Raw genomic sequence first — 23,142 nt, forward strand, 5'->3', positions numbered from 1 at the left:
GTCCCTACCTGATATTGAAGGCCTTATATGATCACAGACAACTTGAAGTCTGGAGGAGTCAAGAACTGAAAACTAAAGAAGAAAAACAAAGGGCACGGGTGCTGGATGAGAACCCAGAGGGCATCCCGTTCAACCGAAACCAAGCAGAACATTCTCAAAGCTACCACCTCGGGGCTTCCCAGCCACTGAGGCTGGGGCGGAGCAGCTCGCGTTCCAGCAAGGAGCCCGGAGTCTTATTACCAGGCGCCCCATTCACTCGGAAAGGAGAAAGACTCAGACAAGCCTTGGATGAAGGGAAGGGCAGGAAGAAAGTCTGATGTGTGCACCATGGATGGAAAGCCACATTCTTTGGCATCTGTATCTGGCACTCGCCGATCTGGCCAGAAACCACGCGGCTTAAACCCATTTGGTACAACAGTCCTAGGCACTGGTTCTTTGATCATTCTTTGGTCATTCATTAGCTCAGCCCGGGCAGTCTGGGGACCCTGGCTGGCTCCTTCAGCACCGTGGCCTTTATGTCACATGGTCTCTGGAGCCCCGCACCGCTTTTCTGGCGCTGATTCTGCCGGTTAACTCGCACTCTGCACTGCCTTCACACCCAGCAGTAAGGGGTGTGAGATACAGCAGCATGGCTGAGGGCACCGGTGCTCCAATGTGCCCCTCCATCACCAGCAGCCATGGTGCCTGAGGAGTTCTTAGAAAAGCAAAACCTGGGTCCCACCCAAATCCACTGGCGCAGACTCTGGGGGTGGGCATCAGTTGTCCACGGTTTATCAGGCCTCCCATGTAATGCACACCCAAGTGCACTAACCCAAGAGAAAGGCTTTTCATCTTAGGCAAGACCTTCCAGCACTCTGGCACTCTGTGTTCTCTTACAATGAGGGGAGGCTCACCATCCTGCCTCACAGAGCTGCTTCGAATGGACTATGTTAAAACAACAGAAACTGGGGCGCCTGGGTGGCTCAGTGGGTTATTCCTCTGTCTTCAGCTCAGGTCATGATCCCAGGGTCCTGAGATTGAGCCCCGCATCAGGCTCTCTGCTCAGCAGGGAGCCTGCTTCCCCCTCTCTCTCTGCCTGCCTGTCTGCCTACTTGTGATCTCTGTCAAATAAATAAACAAAATCTTAAAAAAAAAAAAAAATAGTAACAACACAGACGGTCACCGTCCGGCTCAGCCTCCCTCCTGACCCGCCTGCACAGCTGGAACGGCTGGAAGTGCCACCAGCCTCTTCGTGTTCCACACACCCTCCTCCTCTCAGCCGGGGGAGGGGTCCTCCAACCTGAGAGTGTCACTCCCCATGCTGAGAATCCTCCACTGGGTCAAGATCACAAGTTCTCAGGGTGACACTCGCATCTACCCTTGATTTTGCACACTCGGCTCCCCGGCCCCTCCAGCCCAGCCAAGCACACCATGCAGCTCCCCAACACCCACGGTTTCCTGCCTACAGCTGGGTTTCTGCACACACTTGGTCCTCTGCCAGGAGGACCTTCCTGTGCAGCCTTGCTGGCCTGACCGATGTCTCTTACTCCCTGGATGCAGGCCTCTCCTCCCCTGGGTGCTGGCCTTGGAGCCCCAGGCTGAGCTAGGAATCTCTCCACGGGCCCCTGCGCCCCTAGCACGTGCCTAGCCTCAGAGCCCACTGGCCAGCCCAGAGCTCTTGGTTTATCTGTCCACTGCCCTCTCCTTGATGGTCAAGTTTGTTCATTTCCATTCTCAGAGTCTGGCTGAGCACCGAGCACCACCTCCACCCCCACCCCTGGGTCCCACACCACACTGAACTACTAACGACCAAGAGCAGAAGGGGGAAAAGCCTTTAACACTGCGTTTACGATGCTTTCATAAACAGTCCAAGCTCCGTGGCTGCTTCTGGGGTGTGCAGGGCAGAGACAGACCAGGAGGGGCAGCAGGGAACTTTCTGGGGTCCTGGTAATGTTCTAGATCTTGACAGGGCAAGCTTGGGATACCCTTTTGTCAGCAGACATCAAACAGTCACGTCAGATTCAGCAATATCACTATGCAAATTCTGCTTTAAGAAAATAAAACAGAAATGTTAAACAGATACGGAACTCTTGGCACGGCCCAGCGTCTGGGGGAAGGATACCAAGAATTTCCAAGTTAAGTGTCAGCTACAAAAAAAATCAGGGAGTTGGCTGGCTGGTCGGCTGGCCGGCCGGATACGTGATGAAGCAAGGTTCACAAAATGTTAACTGTGAAATCAGACTGGTGAGTAGATGGGAACTCGCTGTGTCATTCTTTCAACTTTTCTGCAAGTTTGACGTATTCACAGCAAAATACTGGTTGGGGTGGGGGGTTATATTCCTTATTTACGGACCGGGCTAAAAATACCTCTTACACCGCGCGAGCTGAGTGATTTTCCTAAATGTGCTAAACCAATGCTTTTCAACCCGTGGATCTCGTTAAAGTGAGACTCTCACGCAGCAGGGCTCAGTTGGCCAAAATGCTGCGTTTCTAACAGCACCTGGGGGTGCTGATGTAGCTGGTCCGATGACCCCACTCTGAGAAGTGGGGGTTTATGCTACCGACCACGTTTGCCCTTGACGCCTCCAAGCACAAATGGAAACACCTCCTCCCACCCTCCCACCCCACCCTAAGCAGGAGCCTCCAGGCCTGCAAGCTGAAGGATCATAGGCTGGAGCTGGACAGGAACCCCGGGAGAGCCCTGTGAGGCTTGGTCAGCCGCTCCAAGAGTCTAGGCAGCCGCAGGCCTGGAGGAGAGAGCGGAGCAGCCCTACCAAAAAACCAAGACCAGAACAGATGTCTGAGTCATGCAAATGGCAGAGGGCCAGCTGGGGCGGACCCTGGCTTCCTGACTCAGCTGGAGAGAGCCCCGAGCAGCCCAGTGCTGCCAGCTCCCCCCACCACAGACCTCGCCTGACCCAGGCCACTCCAGGAGCACAGCTGACCACCACCTCCAAGAATAAGCAACCTATGACCGAGGCTCTGACCTCAGGAGGGCAGCTGGGGCCAGATTCTCTGCATCTCTGATGCAAGCCCTGATGATGAAGGGGGAGACAGGCAGAGAAAGCACCTAACTGTGTGCTCCTCTCCTCATCACAGGCCTCAGGTCCCGGGGGCGGGAAGCGGCTGCCGCAAGCACCACATGGAGCCTTGACCCATTTTCAAGAAGGCAGCACTGAGGTTCTGGAAGGAGGAGGGACTTGCCTGAGGTCACAAATCTTAAGTCCTACACCCTGATTCTCAGGCTTCCCAGGCTTCTTCACGCCTGGAGTTGCACAGCTGTTTGCTCACCCCATCAATGACTATCCCTTGTGAGGCCACAAGCTTCCTGAACTTACCCCGTAAACTGCACTCTCCAAATTACGGCCAGACGTCATCAGCCATCCCACAAGCTCTTCTTAGGACCTTGCCCCCACCTAGAGGGGCGGGTTATGTCCCCACTCCTCGAACTCAAGCCGACTTTCGGGATGGCCTCCATCAAGAGAGTGTGGCAGGAGTGACACCACGGGGTGCTGGGACTGGGTCGTAAGTGGTGACACAGCTTCCACCTAGCTCTCTGTCTAGGAACACGTTCTTAGACGTGCACCGCTGCACCGTGATGTCACCCAGGCCACGAAGACGTGGACTGTCAGACTCCACTGGAGGCTCGGGCTGGGGGCCAGTGCTAACCACCGGACACGTGAGCGAGGCTGCGGGAGACCCCGCAGGGGAGCCGCCCAGTTGAGCCCAGGAAATTCCCAGGAGGAGGAAACCTAAGGATAAACTACTATTGTTTTATGGAACCAAATTCAAGGTGCTTTGTTACGGGGTAGCGGATAGCCGTAGTGATGCACGAACCACGTCAACTGTGCACCCTGCCGTGTCCCCAGAACCATGCAGAGGGTAAGACAGATGCTTAATGAATGCTGAAGGGCTAGAGGAACCCCCGATCTACCCAACTCCAACCAGAGGCTCCTCTTCCGTGACACCTGTCGCTTCCCCCATCAGACTCAGGGTGTAAGGTAGGGCCTAACAGTCCCAATCATCTTCTCTAAGCTTCCATTCCTAATAATAAAAAAAAAAGAATGGCAGGGGACAAGAGTCGGGGTGTCCCAGCCCCCTGCAGCCCAGCCTCCAGCTGCCCTGGTGTGGCAGAGTGACCCTGGCTGCCGGGAACGCAGACAGTACAACAGGAGGAGGAAGCCAGCTCTGCGAGCACCCAGGAAAAAAAGCGAAAGGAGCTTTATCCAAATCCCCAGGGGGAACCAGAAATCAGAAACTCCTTCCCCCAGCCCAGAGCATGTGAGACAGTCCCTTCCGGAAGGCAGAATCTCAGGTGTTACAGGGAGTCTGGGAGCCCAGGTGGGGTTCGGGTCGCCCTGCCAGCATCTCCCGGGCTCAGTTTGCCCTCCGAGCAGAGCGGGGTCTGTGGCCACTCAGGCGGGTATGACTTGGTCTCTGCACTCGCCAGCTCCACAGCACGGCCTGACATTTAATCAAAGTTTCCTGATGGGGACACGCCATGGCCAAACATCCACACCCACACACACGAACACTTGGCCCAGGAGACCTGACAGCTGTAGCCCTCTGAGCCCCTCCTTTGTGCCAGGCATGAGCTGGGATCCAGTGGGTGTCCCAGCCACGGGTGCTGCCCTCAATAACTTTATACACACGCACAAGAACACATGAACACACACATGCACCCACATATTTTCATGCAGACGAACACACGTGTCGCATACACACACACCAACATGCGTGCGCGCGCACGCACACACACACACACACACACACACACACACACACTCTCTGCACATTTCTCCAGCACCGTTCCTCCTCGATCAGGGAAGTCCAAGAATGGGGCCTCTCGGAACACACACCGGGACATGGGTTTCTAACAAACACGGTGGCAAGGGTCAACCTCCTCCGAACAGACTCCCCACAGGTGCCTCCATCACCCACGAAGGCATCCTCAGCCCCTTGCTGAGATGCAGGCCAAGCCCAGCCGAGCCACAGCAGCTGAAAACTGCTCTGGCTGCAATTTGCCCAGATAAGTTGACTAACCATGAACAAAGCATCAAATAAATGCTCCAAAGTCTCCCCTCCCACTCAGAACAAAATCCAATGGCTCATGTGACTACAGGCCACTGTCCCCACATGTGGGATGCCTTGTCTTAGCCGTGTCTGGCCTCTCGCTGCTCCAGCCACACTGGTCTTTCCTGCTGCTCCCTTGACATTTCACAGCAGCTCCTGCCCCAGGGCCTGTGCACCTGCCACCCCTCTGCCTGGACCACTCCTCCTCTGGGTATGTGCTCAGCTCGCGCGAGGCCTCGCTCCAGAGAGGTTTCATGAGGGAGGCCTCCCTTGATGGCTCCTATCACATCAAAACTGCCCGTGACCTTCAAACAACATATCCATTTCCTTTCCATGCTTTCTTCTCCTTCTTAGGATTTACTGCCACCTGACCGACAATACTTGGCTCCTGGGTTACTCCTTGTCCACCATCCCCTAACTCACCCCCATAACAACACAGGCCTCAGGTGGGCAAGAACTGCTTTACTCACTGCCACAGCCCTGCGCCCAGCCTGGCATGGGGCACTGGATGGAGAGGAAAGAAAAGAGGGAAACAGAGCAAGAACAGAGGTAGGAGCAGTCAAGGACTACGTTCCCTTTTATTCTACCAGCAGGAAGACTGGCCCTACCGCCATTATCCTGCTCGTATCCGCAGGTACATAACGGATTTCCCTGTGCCTCAAACAGACAGGACAGACCAATTCAAATCCCCAAGGGCCAGGCACAGACCATAAAAGGAAGCAAGACTACATAAGGCAAAAGGGAGTGGTGGGGACTGCGGTAAGGTAGGGCTACACGTCTCCCAGCTGAGGTCAACTGCTGCTGTGGGGGATAGTGGTCCTAATACTGCCAGAACTCCTCATTTTTCTAGAAAAACTGCACAGTTAGAATTTCTGGGAAATTTTCCAGCTTTTAAATGTTTGCTCACATGTTCTAAAGTCACTATGGAAATCAAATGAGAAAACCTACCAGCCTGCAAGACACAGCTGTTTACAATTATGAATCAGATAACTGATCAGGAATTATTATGAATTGTTATTATGAATAGACAATTATGAATTATTTAATTATGAATCATTAAGTGCCCCTAGCCACAGCTAGGCCTCTGTTTTTCCATCTGTAGAGTGGGAAGGTGATACACCCTCTCTCTGGGCCTTTGGGGAAGATGAAATGAGATCCCAGACAGACAACACTGGCACGGAACAGAGAGCTAATCCACATGAGCTGGCGCGGGGCAGTATTTTTCTCACACGCACACACACATACACACACGTCTCTGACCACACTTACGGGGTCGTGGATGGTTTCCGAGAACAGCGGTGGTCGGTCCGAGAAGCAGGACAGCACGAGCTGCATCAGCACGAGCGAAAAGTAAATGTAGAAAGTGACATCGCGAAACACGTCGATTTCAGCATCCTAAACGTGAGCCGAGGGAGGGGGAAGAGAAGATCACTTTCTGGAAGCAGCCTGCAGAGGCCGGGGCAGCGGGCTGCAGACCCAGGAACAAGGTCGCCTGCCCTGAGCCACGTCCCCCAGCAGGAGAAAAGCGGTTACACCGCGGTGCGGTCCCCGATGCCCAGTGAGGGCAGCCAACGTGCTAAAGGGAGGCTCCAGAGTGGGAGTGAAGCATGCCCACAGTCAGGGCCTGGGTCTCCTTGTACTGGCCCCCAGATGCTACCAACTCTCTCAAATTTTCTGCACTTTGATTTCTAAAAATGGATGGGCGGTTCTCAATTGGGGTGGGGAGGAGGGGGGAGTCACCTCCCAGGGAACACCTGGTGGTTGCCGGGGATGCTCTTGCTCACCGTTGATTTGGGGGCTGCTCCTGGCACCCAGTGGGTGGAGGCCAGGGATGCCACCCCACCCCACCGCAAACAACCTACAAAGGTCAGGAGAGCCCCTCACAACAAAGACATCTCCAGCCCAAAATATCAGTTAGCGCCGAGGCTCAGAAACCCCGTAGGAGTAATTCTGAGCAGTTAATAGGATTATTCATGAAAAAGAAATTAAAAAAAAAAAAAAAAACTTAGTCCCTGCCTGGCACCTTGGAAACATGACCTCAAGAAATGTCAGCTGCCCTCAGTGCTAAAGATGGTCTGTCCCGAACACTGCAGGTGCTTAGTCAACGTTCAGTGACCGAGGAGCTCGAAGGTGGCAGAGGACAGCAGGGTAGCGGCTGATAAAGCATGCCCTTCTGGCTTCCCAGGAGTGGCGTACGACAGCCAACTAGAACCACTTCTTAGCCAGAGTGTTAGCTGATGGCACCGAGGTAACACGGGGACAGGTATTGGGCCCCATGAGGGGGCAGGGGGACAGACGCTCTGCAAATACCACTCCGCACTGAGCTCCGTTCCAGACTGACGGCATCGAGAGGCAACCTGCCTTGCGGTTTACTGAGGACAGAGGCTCAGAGGGTGGTGAGCATTTGTCTGTGGCTCCCAACCCCTGGAGAACCCACACGGGCCCCTGAAGCTACACAGATTAAGTAGGGCCCTAAGGAAAGAAAGTTCTAGAACAAAGGCAGGATGAGCTGGGGAAATCCCTGGTAAAGAAGCTGGGCCCAGGTAGCACCCATCCTCTGGTTCCCATGGCAACATGTGATTTCCACCTAAGCTGGAAGGAGCAAACATCTCTTCCAAGGGGCCTGCTGCGGGAAGATGTGGAATAAGGCCACCACCTACCTCTTTTTTTTTTTTTTTTTTAAGATTTTATTTATTTGACAGAGAGAGATCACAAGTAGGCAGAGAGGCAGGCAGAGAGAGAGGGAGGGAAGCAGGCTCCCCGCTGAGCAGAGAGCCTGAAGTGGGGCTCGATCCCAGGACCCTGGGATCATGACCTGAGCCAAAGGCAGAGGCTTTAACCCACTGAGCCACCCAGGCGCCCCAACCACTTACCTCTTTTAAGGCAGCCATGATTTTGGATCTGAAGGTGGCAAGGGCACACAGTAGGGCTACAGCCCAGAAAGTGAGCATGATCCCTGAGGACTGGACTCCTTTCCTTCTCTCGAGTTGAATTAAAAAGGTAGCAAGCAGCTGCAGGAGAGAAGCATACAAGGGAGTTGTCAGAAGACCAGGGCTCAGGACCCCACCGTCCCAGCAGACGGCAGTCCTGGAGTACGGCTGCCCTCAGCTCAGTGGTGCCCAAAAGCAGCCCGGCGAGGACCCGGCTCCGGTACCAGCCATGCTCTCGCCTTGCTGGGGACCCTGGAAATGCCACTGATGTCCTCGGAGCCTCTGCTGCCTCACCTGCAAGAGAGAGAGGACCACAGCCCCTCATGTGACAGCGGCGGGAATCTCGGGACACCGTGTGTAGATCCAGGATAGGACGGCGAAGGCGGGGAGCAGCTCAGTTTACAAGAGAGAGGTACACTTTTTCCGGAATGAATGGGCACTGCTGAGTGCCCATAAAACTTTATTTAAAAAACAGGCAGTGGGCCGACCCTTGCTTTACAGGTGGACAGACCTATGCTGAAGTCCCAGTCCTGACAGACTAATTCTCCTCCCTTGGGGAACAGTGAGGACTGCGCTCCTTCCTAAGGGGATGAAGGTTTCATCATCTGCCTCCACCTATACACCTCATCTGCAGGGGACTTGGTTAGAATGACGGCGGGCAGGGGAGGCTGGGGTTTTATTTCATTCCTGATACCTGAGGCTATTACTCCATGTCTTAGATGACTTAACGATCCAGGAGAGAACATAAGCGGTAAGACCGCTTTTTCTCAAAATTAGGAGAAAGGCCACAGTCATTCCCTCGAGAAGCAGAGCTGGCCTCCCGAGGCCCATCCCCCAAGCCGGTCATGAGCCAGGCTTCTGAGGAGCTAGAGGTCACCCATGACACCTGCCTTTACTCCCCGGAAGCACATCCGTCTGTCTGTCCTCATTCATCCTCCCTGGGGGGCCCCCATCTCCCTCTCTCGCCACATTTAATGCATCAGCAACTCACACTGGCTCTGCCACCAGGGCTGGTCCTCAGTTCACCCACTGCTCCCCTGGCCCCAGCCCCCTCCCCTCGTGCTGGGTGACCCTATGGGCACCCCCCCACCCCGCAGCCCCAACAATCCAATCCACTCTCCACTCAGAGGCCACACTCAGCTTTTCAAAGCACAGAACCAGGCATGCCACACCCTTGCTCCAAACATCTCCCTTTAGGACCGGGGGTTTTAACGTGGGGTCCAAGGACAGGCTGCAGCTGGAACCCAGAGGTCCATGAACTTGGATGGAAAAACAATCACATCTTCACGTTCCCACAAATCAGCAAGACCGGTCACTGAGTGGAGGCAACACGCCACACGGCATGAGCAGGACCTGGGGCTCTGTCACTAGAAATCGTGCCTGCAAACACATAGCTGAAGCTCTCTCCCACGATCACATGCAATCATCACGACTTGAAAATTACAGGGGCAGCCTACCCCCTCGTAGGTCTTCATACGAAATGTATGTATATTTTTACTTTGTTTTTTAATCTTTTGTTAACTGTGTTTAAGTACAGTTCGTTTCCCAAACCCAGGGCCCTGCAACTGGACGATGGAAAAAACGACGTGGGGCAAAACCACACCATCAAACACACGGAGCAACTTAAAACTTGGACACTCGCAAGGCGGCTGAACTGCCGGTCTGAGAAGTCAGCCGCACACAGCCCCCAGCCAGCACGGTGCGTTCACGTGACATTCTGGAGAAGGCAAAGTGATGGGGCAGAAAACACACCCGTGGTTGCCAGGGGACGGGGCTGTGGAGGGAGGGGCTGACCACAAAGCAGGGGCAAGCCCGAGGGAACTTTTTTAGGGCGATGGGGCTGTCCTAGATCTCAACCAACCGAGGAGCTGGTAGTTACATGACAATGTGGGTTTATCACAACTCATGAACTTTCATTTTGTTAAAAAAGTGAATTTTACTATATTTAAATTATGCCTCAAGTAAAAACACAGACGTAATCACAAAATCTTCACATATGATGTGTGCGTGTGATTCGTCTCCTTGTGAGCCTTTGTATTTATGTGAGGAACGTAATCCTCAGACCTGACTGGCAAAGGAGAAAAGGGCCATGGCACAAAAAAAGCTTTAGAACCCAAGTTTGGGAATGCAGAACAAAACAAAACCCACTCACCCTGAAGCTCCAGGTCCTGCGGGGTCAGCCCTCTGCCCTCTTGCCATCTCTACTCCCCACTTCTCCTTAATCCCTCTCCCGCAGCCACACAGGCCAACCCCTTCAATTTCTCTGACCCCAGGACTTTTGCACATGCTTTTCTCACCAACTGGACAGTCCTCTGCCCCCGGCCTCTTCAAGTTTTTAACATCTTGCTCACCGCTCAGCCTCAGCTCCATCACCCCTTCTTCCCTAGCCCCCAGACCAAACACATTCGCCAAACTTCACCCCTATGACACTTTGCACAAGAGCAAACACTTTGTGCCTTTGGGGGGAATCATTCGTTGAGTATCTGTTGGCACAATCGGGCATAGGCTCCACGAGGACAGGGACTGTGTCTGTCATAACTCCAATTCCTGGCATACAGTAAAAGTATGTATATTTGTAAAAATACAATATATTTGTAAAAATACAAATATATCTGTGGACTGCTCTCATCCACTACTCCTGCCCCCAGGGATGCAGACAGACTCTCACTGTAGCATGAACAGCAGGGCTGTTCCTTTACCCTGTCATGGAGCCCACAGGGGAAGAGAGACTCTGAGGATCTCACAGACCAGGTCACCTCTTAGCCAGCTCAGAGCCTCAAACAGCATAAAGCCCAGTGACCCTCAGCCCATCCACACCTGTGAACCCAGCATCACAGACATACTTGTCAACAAAGAATCAGAAGACCAGGAACAGGAAAAATTGGGGAGTATGAGCCTCTCCAGCTAAAACTAGTTTACCTTTACACCTTCTTGCCCAAACGTTCAGGCCAGGAAAGTCAAGTTCTCCGTTTCCTAACACCCTTGACATATTTATGAAGTGCTTATGGCACGCTAGGCATGGTGCCCGGCTATGGGGACACAGAGGTGAACAAAGCCCACGGGGAGTGCCAGGTATTGGCAAAGAACCCCACCAACAGTGGAGTAGGCACTGGGGTGTGAACCCGGCTCTACCACAAACTGGTTGTGTGACCTTGGGTCAGTTCCTTCACTTCTCTGTGCCTCAATGTGCTTATCTATGAACGCAGGAATAATGAGCAAAAATCCCTACGTGAGTTAATCTGTAAAGGGATCAGGACTGTTAACGAGTGCAAGAAAGATGCACCATCCACAGGGTGCCTGGGGAGGGCTCAGTCGGTTAAGCATCTGCCTTCAGCTCAGGTCTTGATCCCAGGGTCCTAGGATCGAGTCCCCCGTATTGGGCTCCCTGCTCAGCAGAGAGCCTGCTTCTCCCCCTGCCTGCCGCTCCCCTTACTTGTGTTCTCCTCTCTCCCAAATAAAACCTTCAAAATAAATAAAAATGAAAAGATGCACAGCCCTCCACAATCTGGCTCCAGCGTGCCTCTCCCTTGCCATCTCTGTCAGCTCTGCTGTCTACACCCTGAAGTCCGAGTCCACATTCCTGCTTCACAGGTGGCCACTCCTTCAACCCCAGCCTCTAGCCCTTCCTTGGACGCACTACTCTCCCAGCTCAAAACATCCTGCCCCGAAGTCGCTTCCCTCCTCATTCTCAAACTCACAAGGCCTGGGCTCGCCAAGAACCTTCCAGGCGCCTCCGAGGACCCAGGGATGGGGTCCATAAGCAGGAAGGGCCGTGAATTCAGAGCCCATCACTGTAGCACGAGGGCCTCTACAAGGACTGCCCCCTGCTCAGCTGTGTGACCCTGAGGACATTTAATGTCTCTGTAGGAGCCTTCGTCTCCTCCCCTGCCAAAGGGGGACAAGACTGTTCTAAGAACAGATGAATTCTGATTTCTAATTTCAGGAAGTGTAAACCACCAAAAATGGTGCCAGGCCCATATTAAGGACTTAAAATGTGGCAGCTTATAAGAAAGCAGTTACTCTGGCTGTGTTTCCCATGAAATAATGGATCCCCGTGGGGCAGGGTAGTTTCTTATTTGGCTTGGCATCCCACCCCATAAGCCAGAAGCTGAAAATTCAAGGGGCCATTAGGTCCCACACAATTAACATAAACAGCCAACCGAGGCAGTACGAGAATAGAACACAGCAGGCACAACCAAAGATGGCAGCCACCTTTCAGCCCCAGGGGCAAGGAAGGCAACAGGGCACGGTGAGGACTGGGGCCAAGTGCACAGCACATAGCCCCCTTCAAGGCTACACTTCGTCTCTCAGCTCCGGCTGACTGTTGCCCCAGAAAACTATGGGGCTGGTGTTGCCACCTTTGGCTTTTTCAAGAGAAATCAGATTTTTGGATTTTTATTGTGAGATCTTCTAATTTCTACACTCTGGCTGCTAGTTTTGGCCTCCACAGTGCATGGCAGATAGCTAGCTCTGACTTACCATAGTGATGCCCAAGAGGGTTGGGCTGACCAGAAACACTGGGGCCAGGAATTTGCCCCAACTTCTTTCCCAGAAAGAGTAGAAGAGGTCTGCCCAGCAGACGATCCACAGCAAAAATCCCAAGGCCTGGAAGAGAAGGATACATATGTCTTACAACAGAAGACACTGGAACTTTCCCCCAGCCCCCCTGCAAAAAGCTCAGCCTTGAGCCAACTTCTAAACTATCAGCTGCGGTCCTTAGATACAGCACATGGCCTCTGGAGCATGGACAAGTCCTAGGCAGGGGGAGCCACCCTCTGGGTCATCACACGCAAGTCTATAACCAGTGTATGATGCCCTCTCGCACCTAGGGTGTGACTATTTGGTCACTGTTCTTCCCATCCCCGGAAAATTCAAGAGCCCAGTCTACAGCTTAACTCCATCTGCCACCCCGCACACCTGCCTAAGGCACCTCACACTACAAGCACTCATTCCACAACAGTCACTGAGGACCCACTGTGGGCCACCTTATTTCCAAAGTGGGAAGGATACAACAATGAACAAGACTGACAAAGGTCCCTGCCTTCATGGAGCGGAAATTCTAATGGGGAAATAATGGGCAAGAAGCAAACTGAAAAATATATAATATGATACCAGAGGGTGATAAGTAACAGGAGAAGAAAGACAACAGGTAACACGGGGTGGTCAGGGAGGGCCCTATGCAGTCGGGTGACATACAGCTAAGGAGCCAAATGTGGATATTTGAGGGCAAGAACAAATCAGTTCTGAGGATCAACAAGTGCAAAGGCCCTGAGGTAGAGAACATGTGTGACAGATTTATGGCTGCTGTGGAATGAGCGCTGAGTGTGGGAGATGGCTGGGGAGGACCTGGGGCCAGATCAGCCTGGGCCATGGTAAGTATTTTATTCCCCATGGTGAGAAGCTACTGGAGGCTTTCTGAGCAAAGCTTTTCGTTGGTTTCTTTGTAAAATCTGTTCTACATTTTAAAGGGAGATGTTGCTCTGCCAAAAAAGTGCTCCCAAAGGTCTGAGAGGAAGACATTAGATCTAGACACCATAGAGAAATCATTAGCATTTTGTGTGGTATGAATGAGACACGTTTGGATGGGGGTACTGTAGGCAAAGGGGTGGCTTCAGTAAAAACACATTCAAGTTTTCCTGTCTTGGGAAACGTGGCTGTACAAATGAAGTGAGATACATGCTAAGTGGAGAAGAAAAAGCGGAATGAGGAACATGACACGGGACTGCTCTCCACACGTCTCCCCGGAGAACGCTTATTCTCGAAGGGGAGACACAGCCCCTGTACAACTGGAGAAACCAGGCAACACTCTGACCAGCGATCAAAATGAACCCTCTCAATCTGGGGATGACCACCACAGCCCTCAGCTGTAACACCCCCGAGGGACACAACCCTGCTTCCGATGTTTTCCAGCTGGACATGGCGTGACCCACGTCCTGAGGACACATCACGCAGACTCGAGCTGAGGAACTCAGTCTAGAACCGGCCCAGGCTCTTTCAATAGGTCAGTGTCAAAGGAAGGTGAGGTGTTCTTCCAGATTAAAGAAAAACCCAAGAGACGCCATGACTAAAAGCACCACATGAGGGGCGCCTGCGTGGCTCCATCTGTTAAGCATCCAACTCGTGGTTTTGGCTCAGGTCATGATCTCAGGGTGGAGAGACTGAGCCTCACACTGGGCTCTGCACTCAGCGTGAAGTCTCTCTAATAAATAAATAAAGTCTTTTTAAAATAAATAAATAAATAAATACACTGCATGATTCTAGACTGGGTCTTCAATGGTCTTGGGGGAGCCGTACTAAGAAAGGACAGGAGTAGAACGAGGGACAAAATTGCAAAATACGGACAGATTTTTTTTTTTTTAAAGTATTGTGTCCATGTTAAATTGCCTGAATTTAGTAACTGTGCTGTCAGGATGTAAGAGAATGTCCCTGTTTTGAGAAAAGACATGCTGGAAAAACCGAGTAAAGATAGCACAGACGCTACCGGTTCTCAAATGATTCAGAAAAAATAAATCATACATGTGTACGGAGAGAAGAAGAGCCGATCGCAAAAAAGTGTGGCAAAATGTTAGAATTTGGTGACTGTGAATAATGGGTATTCAGGGCTGGTGGGGGGAGTTCCTGGGATCTTCCCTGACACTCTTTCCAGAAGTTTGAAATCGTTTCAAGGTAAACCATTTTTGGTTTTGTTTTTGTTCTGGAAATAAAAAAGAAACACTCGGGCGCCTGCGTGGCTCAGTGGGTTAAAGCCTCTGCCTTCAGCCAGGTCGTGATCTCAGGGTCCTGAGATTGAGCCCCGCATTCGGGCTCTCTGCTCAGCAGGGAGTCTGCCTCCCTCTCTCTCTGCCTACTTGTGATGTCTGTCAAATGATAAATAAAATCTTTAAAAAAAAAAAAAAAGAAAGAAAGACAAGAAACCCTCAGCTCAGATAGGAAGACCTCCCAATTATTTCCTGGTAATCTCGAGGTCGAGCCTCTCAGGAAGGGCTCAGGGAAGTCAGAACACGTGCTCAAGGTCGTAGAGCTAGCAAGAGGCAGAGCCCGCGTCTGCACCCATGTCTGAACCCAGAGCCTCGGCCTTCACCCACCCCATCAAAAATCTGTCTTCTAGAAAAAGGAACGTGGTTAAGTAGAAGAACTACGTCAGTCTTCACCAACCACCAGTCCCCAACTTAAGCACACCCCGCCTCCCCAACCACAATGAAACCCCAAGTGACTTACAGTTTTGGTTTTGTTGAGATAGGTCATCTGAATGTAGCCCCGGTCATGGCGTGAGAGATAGAGGAAGTAGAAGGGGAAGCAGAGCCAGAGGTAGGAGCAAGGCACCCACACGAGGAACGTGTTCTGAAAGCACTTGGTGAAGTCGGGGTTGCTGGTGTTCCACGTGACATCCCACGCCTGAGGACAGAAACAGGTTCAGGGTCAACAGGCGGCACCGAGGAGGGAGAGGCGTCCATGTGGACATCAAAACCACGATACGATGGGGTTTCAGAAAATAGACAAGACCCTACACCCGAGGGCCTCTTAGGAAGAACATGCAAACTGGAGAGATCAGCAGAGAGACTGTGAAACAAAAATAAGGCATGAAGGCAGGTATTGTCTCAGAGAATACACAGGTCCAGGGAACTGGGGCAAGTTCCAGCATCATACAAAAGAGGGAGCCTGGGGGCCTGCATGGCTCAGTCAGTTATGCATCTACCTTTGGCTCAGGTCACGATCCCAGAATCCTGGTATCGAGTCCCGCATGGGGATCCCTGCTCAGTGGAAAGCCTGTGTCTCCCTCTGCCTGCCCCTCCCCTTGGTTGTGCTCTCTCTCTGACAAATAAATAAATAAAATCTTTAAAAGAAAATCAGAAAAATCTGACAGCATCAGGCCCAAGTTCCCACCTCAAAACCATCGGCAGGAGCTGGGGAACAGCCCATCTCAGGACAGGCCCCGTGTGCTCTAGCTGGCCCCAGGCCCCAGGCCCTAGGCCCCCTACCTCCCTCCTAGCATTTTCTCCCCACCACGGGACAGTGCGCCCTCCAGAAAACTCCAGCTATGTCTGGTCCCTGCAGCCTTCCCACAATCAGTAAGTGAGACCACCAAGGAACTCCAAGGAACCCAGAACCTTATGGTGTTATATTAAGCGTTCAAGCCACATTCAAGACCACTGAAGAAAAGGTAACAGAACTAAAAGATCATTTCACTTGAAAAACACATCTGATAATCTGATAAAAGATAGAAGCTTTGAGCTTCTCAGAACAGAGACCTAGTTATGCACAACCATGTAAATATACTTAACACTCTTGGAGGGTACACTTCAAAACGGTTATTAAGATGGTTAGAAAAGAAAGGATCTGACTTTGGGCACCTGGGTGGCTCAGTGGGTTAAAGCCTCTGCCTTCAGCTCTAGTCATGATCCCAGGGTCCTGGGATCGAGCGCCGAGTTGGGCTCTCTGCTCAGCAGGGAGCCTGCTTCCTCCTCTCTCTCTGCCTGCCTCTCTGCCTACTTATGATCTGTCAAATAAATAAATAAAATCTTTAAAAACAAAAAACTAACAAATAAACACAAAAGGATCTGACTTCAAAAAAGAGTGAGTGAGCGAGTGGGTCTTTACCGGGTACCCAAACTGGTTCTTCAGAGGTGTAATTATTCTGTGATATAAACAGTTATTTCTCCAGAACCAAGAACAAGAAATCATTGAAAAATAAACTTTAAAAGGTCAACGCACACAGAGGGATTAGCTGGGAAACTTCTAGACACAAAGAAATCCTAAAAAAGGACAAAGGTCATGCCTCTGTGGATTTGGACATTTGGAAGACAGTCTTGTGAGTAAGAGTTTAAGTGTGATTTATATCAAAGAGTGATTATTTTAACTGATTCCGCATCACTTCTAATTCTTAAGGTGATGGTGGAAAAGGGGATTAAACCGTTGGTGGTTATTATATACAGAACCGTTTCTGAGCAGCTGCCAGAAAAATCTCATTCCAAAGGAATTTGCCCTTCTAGTAAAAACAATGCTGGGCCTTAATACATGCAGTTATGTACACCAGCAGCTTGCTTCATGCGTGACACATTTCTATAACCTGATGCTTGCCCCAATCATTCCTTGCCTGGACTATGACAATAATTTCCTAACCATTCCCTGTTTCCAGACCTCCTGGCCCCATTCAGTCCTCCCCGACGACAGCCAAAGTTATCTCACTTATGTGGACATCCATATGTGCATCCATAGACATGTATCTACCCGCTCACCCACCCATCCACCCACCTACACATCTATCTGCCACCCACTCTCTTCCCATGCATCTATGCATCTGTGTATCTATCCACCCACACACCACTCATGTATCTACCCATCCATGCATCAACTCATCCACCCACATACCCACCCACACACCAAACCATCCATCTACCAACCCATGCACCAACCCATCCATCTACCGACCCACACACACACCAACCCATCCATCTACCGACCCACACACCAATTCATCCATCCATATACCCATCTATCTACCTACCCACCCAGTATCTACCCATCTATGAACCAACTCACCCATCCATCTACCTACCCACGCACCAACCCATCCATCTACCCACCCATCCACACACCAACCCATCCGTCTAACCACCCACGCACCAACCCATCCGTCTAACCACCCACACACCAACCCATCCGTCTAACCACCCACACACCAACCCATCCGTCTAACCACCCACACACCAACCCACGCACCAACCCATCCGTCTACCGACCCACGCACCAACTCATCCATCCATCTACCCATCTATCTATCCACCCACCTCTTCCCACACATGCATCTACCCACCCAAGATCTACCCATCTGTGAACCAATTCACCCATCCATCTACCCACCTATGGACAAAAGAATCCATCCATCTACCCACCCATGTACCCGACCCCCCAAGCACTCATACATCCATGTTTCTATTAATTTACTTTTAACAGGCCACACATTTTAGGTGTTAAAATTTTTTCAAACTACACAAAATGGCACACATACGGCAAAAAATAAGTCTCCCTCTGAATTTTCAGCCCCGCATCCCATCACATAGGCAAAACTACTGTTAACATCTTGTGCACTCTTCCAAATATCATCCAGATAAAGTGTATCAATTTTGTTTTCCCAAAAAGTATAATACATAGTCTGTGCTGTACCTTGCTTTTATTTTTTTTTAAACACAGTATTAGAAACCGATTTTTTCAGTAACAGCTGTTTTATTCTTGAGACCTTAATGGTATTTTCTTTCAAACAAAGGTAAAAGGGACAAGGCATCTCCCCATCCCTGGCCCTAACCCCCCAGGGCCTGTCTCTAGCATCACCCATTTACTGGTTTCTCATGTGTCCTTCTAGAAAATAACTTATGTGTATATATTTTAACAAAAATACCTATTTTCTGTTCTCAAATGGAAGGAAGCATACTCCTCACACTGTTCTACACCTTGCTTTTTCTTTTTTTCATTTATTTATTTACATAATCTCTACACCAGATTGGGGGGACCGAACTCACAGCCCTAAGATCAAGAGTCACTCGCTCTTTCAACTGAGCCATCCAGGCGCTCAGCTTTTTTCTCTTTATAACAGGTCTTAAAGGTCACCCCACACCACAAAGGAAGGGTTTCCTCATTCTTTATTTCAGGTACTTGGTATTCACTTTTTGATGGACCTGACTTTATTTGACCAGCCTCCTGCTGTCAAGGGCACTGGGTTGTTCTAACAGAGGAACCACGCAGCAATGAACTAATAACCGGGAAATGCCTCATTTCACACACAGGCAAACAGAGTTAAAAGATGACTTTCTAGAAGTGAACCGGCTGGTACAAAAGGTGCATACATCTAAAACTGAGACTAACACTGCCCTCCACGGGGGTTATCAGTTCATGCTCCACCAAACAAGGTACAAGGATGACTCCTTCCAGAACACCATGTTTTTTACAAGCTTTTTGATCTCTACAGACGTGGTAGTGGAAAACAGCTCACTGTAGCTTAAGTTCCTTTTCCCTTTATCATGAGGGAAACGGGAGAGCTTTCCATATGTTTAAAAGCAGTACGATTTTGTCCCCTTTTTCCTCAGAGGAAAAAAGTCACAGATTTAAGTATTTGTGTTAAGAGATGGGACAGATCAGATTGTCCCCTCTCCTTTGGATAACACAACCTCTGATGGTTCCCTATCACCTTCAAAAGGTGATCCTTGCTGTGTCTCCTGAGGTCTTCCACATCTGAGCCCTGTCTGTTTCTCCTACAACTTCTCCCACCCTGTTCCCCAGTGGGCCAACTCAGGCATTCACTCAAAGGAACATTTACCACACATGGGTCAGGGATTGCTCAAGGCACTGGAGTTTGGGGAGGACAGTGGTTCCTGCTTTCAAGGCACTCCCTAGCTGCTGGTCAAATGAATGCTTCTTTGGGATACCTCCTGCTACATGCTCTCCCTACAGTGTCTTTCCACTCTAACAAACTCCTATACATCCTTCAAAACCCAACTTGGGTATCTTCTTTAGGAAGCTTTCCTCCACCCTCCCCAAATCATCAGGCCCGCTCCTCAGTCTTTGCAATGCTTTTCTTCCTTGCCACTACCTCTGTCCTACAAGGACCATGCAAGGAACTCAGTGCCAGGGCCATGTGTACTCTACTCTTGACACCTATCCTCCTCATCTGGCAGGTACCCAGAAGTTACTGAGTAAATGGCTCTGGCCATGCCTCACCTCACCTCCTCTTCCCTCCCCCACATTATTTCCTACTTTGCTTTGAAAAAAAAAACAATCCAGGGCACCTGAATGGGTCAGTCATTAGCCATCTGCCTTCAGCTCAGGTCACCATCCCGGGGTCCTGGGATCGAGCTCCACATCAGGCCCCTGTTCAGCAAGGAGTTTGCTTCTCCCTCTGCTCCTAACCCTGCTCGCGCTTGCTCTCTCTCTCTCTCTTTCTACCAAGTAATTAAATAAAATCTAAAAAAACAAAACAGTCCATCCAGGTAGAGCCTGGCTAGGACCTCAGATGCCCTGGTCAAGCGGACACAGACTGAAATTGGGCCCTGACCTCAGGTGAACCTGTGCGGGTCACTTCCCTTCTCCAGGCTCAGTCTTCTCCCCAGGAAAGTGGTCAGGAAAACCCTGGAGTGGTTACAGCCAGTAGCAAAGGGCACACTGTGTGACAGGGGGATCGCCCAGGACCGGCACACTCTAGAGACAAGAGGTGACTGCGAGCAGCAGATGCCAAGATTTCGCCAAAATCCCCGCCACTGCCACCAGTGCAGCCCAGACGTGGGAGGCTCAGAGGGCAGGGAGACGCTCGAGTTAGGAAGGAAGCAAGAGGAAACCAGGGAGCACCTAAGGACACGGAACTCCTGGCAAGGAGAAATGCTCGGCTCAGCGAAGGCTGGCGCCAGCCCTTCAGAAGGCAGCTTCCTGCTCCAAGCCACACGCGGGCCCTGACCCGCAGGGAGAGGCGGGGGAGGGAGGAGCCCGGGGAAGATGGGGAGGGGAGAAGGGGGGCACGTGAGAAGGGGAAATCTGCTTGTGAGTATGAAATTTCACGGCTGTATGCCCCCTGCCCCCATCCTGCCAAAGAGGGCCCGGACAACAGTCACCGGAGTGAAGACAACAGCCTCAGGGCCTCCAGTGTGTCCCTCACCGGCTGGGACTGTAAGGAACCTTCTGTGTAGGAAGATCCCCTTGGCCACCCCTGGAGGGCAGCAGCATGACCCCGCTGTTTGGGGTTTTGGCAGGAAACAGCAAATGCGGAAGGCCAAGGTAAGGCTTAAGGAGAGTCTGAGGGCCACTCACTGCTCACGACCCCGGGGGACAGACAGCTACCCTGCTCTTCCTTCAGCAGCTCTCCCTCCGATCTGGGCAGCTCCAAAAATCAAGCTCTTGGACTCTGCTAACGGAGCGGCCATTAACCCAGTACCTGCGACAAAATTCAACCCAGGGAGAAGCGAGTCCAAAAAACTGTGCTAACCCAGTCACTGCACCGTGGGGAATTGGGCCTGAGAAAATCTCAATACAAAAGTGCATCGCTGGCTCCCCCAACCCAGGCTTCTCTGGACAGGACATCTAGACAGCTTCATCACCCTTTTATGTGATTGCCCCCCCCCAGCCCTAACACTCGAGGATGGCGGTGGGGGGCACAATTCCAAGGCTGCTTGACCCACAAGTTCTAGAGTTCACAACATTTCTACAGAGCACTGTCATCTCACATCCCTCTCTCTCAGAAAAATGACAACTAGCACAGTCTGAGCACCAATGTACCAGGCATGTGCCTAAATCCTCACAAGGAGAGGCACTGCTGCTACGCCCATTTCACAGATGATGAAAGCGAGGCACTAGGAACTAAGACATCTTGATCCACATCAACCCTCACATCAAGGAAACTACTCTTTTGTCCCCAGTGAGGCAGGGTGAGGATGTGGGACTTTACAGGTGTCTCTGCTATTTATAAGGGAAGTGCCGAAAGTTGGCAGGGGGTGGTGGGAGGAAGGAGTGTCACTTCTGTGGAAAGCTGAGAATGAAATGGACATTATAAGAGGTGGAGATGAAAGAAACTTGTGCTTGGTGCCATGTGAGGCCGGTGGGGTAAGGGGGTGCTGCTGGATCAAACTTAACCTGCAGTCCTCCTTCTCACTGGCCCTCTCCAATAAATTCACTTAATTGTTCACACAAGTTTAAAATGCATTTGCTCTCACAATACAAACTTGTGTCTCACAATATAAAGTATTCTAATAATACAAATTCTGATCCACTGAGTGAACTTTTACATAAATTGATTCTGAATTTGACATGCATGAATTGAGGTTTTGTACCATTACCTAGGAGCATACTTCTGGGTAAAATCTCTGATCTTCTCTGGGGCCCTAACAGCCTACCAGCAAAATGGGGCTACTACCATCTCCTCCTCCAGGGGACCCAAAAACCCATATAAATATTACCATTATATACAACCTTTTCAGCTGACTTTTTAAGGGCCTACTTTTTTCCTTATGTTCCCCACTTTTCATATTCTCCTTTCCCACCACCCTACCCCATTTCCCAAAAAGACTATCTATCCCCTTGTCTCCTAGACCCAGTTTTCTTCTCTATTTGCTCTGTCACCTTAGGCAGGTTACATAACCTCTCCAAACCTCATCTCTAAGGCTGAGAATACATATCTCCTACAGCTATTCCAAAGATTAAATAAAATTACATATACACAGGGGCCCGCACACTCAATAAAGGAGTATTGTCAGTAATAAAAATAAACGAAGTCTATACCATTGTACTTCTTAAGATGATGATCTTACATTGGACATCTGGGTGGCTCAGTTGGTTAAGTGACTGCCTTCAGCTCAGGTCATGATCCTGGAGTCCGGGGATCGAGCCCCACATCAGGCTCCCTATTTAGCAGGAGTATCCTTCTCCCGCTGACCCCTCTCCTCTCATGCTTGCTCTCTCTCTCATTCTCTCTCTCTCTCTCAAATAAATAAACAAAATCTTAAAAAAAAAAAAAAAGATGATGATCTTATATTGATAATGTTAATAGTGATACCACTTAGCATTAAGTAAGCTATGTGCCAGGCACTATTTCTATGCATTCAAAGTGAATTAATTCATTTAACCCCCATGACTACCTAAAAGGGAGGTTTTATTTGGATGGTGCTTTGCTATTTGAAGAAATGGGAGACAGGGAACACAAGGTGTCACAGGTCACCCAGCTTGTATGTGAAAAGGCTAGAACTCAAACTTAGGAAGCCTGACTCCTGAGTAGTCCCCACCGCATCCCCTGTGCTGGCTCCTCATGATGCGGAACATGGGAATTTTAGCTGGGCCTTCTGGAGCTGTGCCTGTGCCCATGAAAAATCTGGGTCAAGAGGAAAACATGAGTCTCCCAGTCATCACCGAGCTCAGAACCCATTCCCTGTACCCACTGCCTATGGCTGCTGTTACAGATCACCACCTTGGTGGCTTATGGTAACATACTTGTGGAATCACACAGTTGTAGAGGTCACAAATCTGAAAGGGGTCTCAGCGGATTACAATCAAGGTGTGGGCCAGGCTGCATTCTGCTGGGAGTCTCTAAGGCAGGACCCATTCCCTTGCCTCTTCGAGATTCTAGAAGCAGTCCACGTTCCTTGGATCACGGCCCCTTCTGCCATCTTCAGAGCCGAGAGCATCAGAC

The 23,142-nt window shown here is 50.8% G+C and overlaps 1 protein-coding gene across 2 annotated transcripts in view; it reads right to left on the minus strand.

Moving 5' to 3' along the window:
* ABCC1 (ATP binding cassette subfamily C member 1) overlaps nucleotides 1-23,142 on the minus strand; it is a 127,475-nt gene that overhangs the window by 73,509 nt on the left and 30,824 nt on the right. For both annotated transcript variants that reach the window (XR_006604377.1, XM_045072205.1), the window contains exons 2-5: nucleotides 15,201-15,377; nucleotides 12,462-12,587; nucleotides 7,926-8,063; nucleotides 6,322-6,447 (exon numbers count right to left, since the gene is read on the minus strand). Coding sequence is in view for 1 of the 2 variants with exons in the window: in XM_045072205.1 (XP_044928140.1) it covers nucleotides 6,322-6,447; nucleotides 7,926-8,063; nucleotides 12,462-12,587; nucleotides 15,201-15,377 (567 nt within the window). In the remaining variant the exon portion in view is untranslated. The remainder of the gene's footprint in view (nucleotides 1-6,321; nucleotides 6,448-7,925; nucleotides 8,064-12,461; nucleotides 12,588-15,200; nucleotides 15,378-23,142) is intronic.

Source organism: Mustela putorius, unplaced genomic scaffold (assembly GCF_011764305.1).
Source record: "Mustela putorius furo isolate JIRA1106 unplaced genomic scaffold, ASM1176430v1.1 tig00004007_pilon_pilon_pilon, whole genome shotgun sequence".
NCBI lineage: Eukaryota > Metazoa > Chordata > Mammalia > Carnivora > Mustelidae > Mustela > Mustela putorius.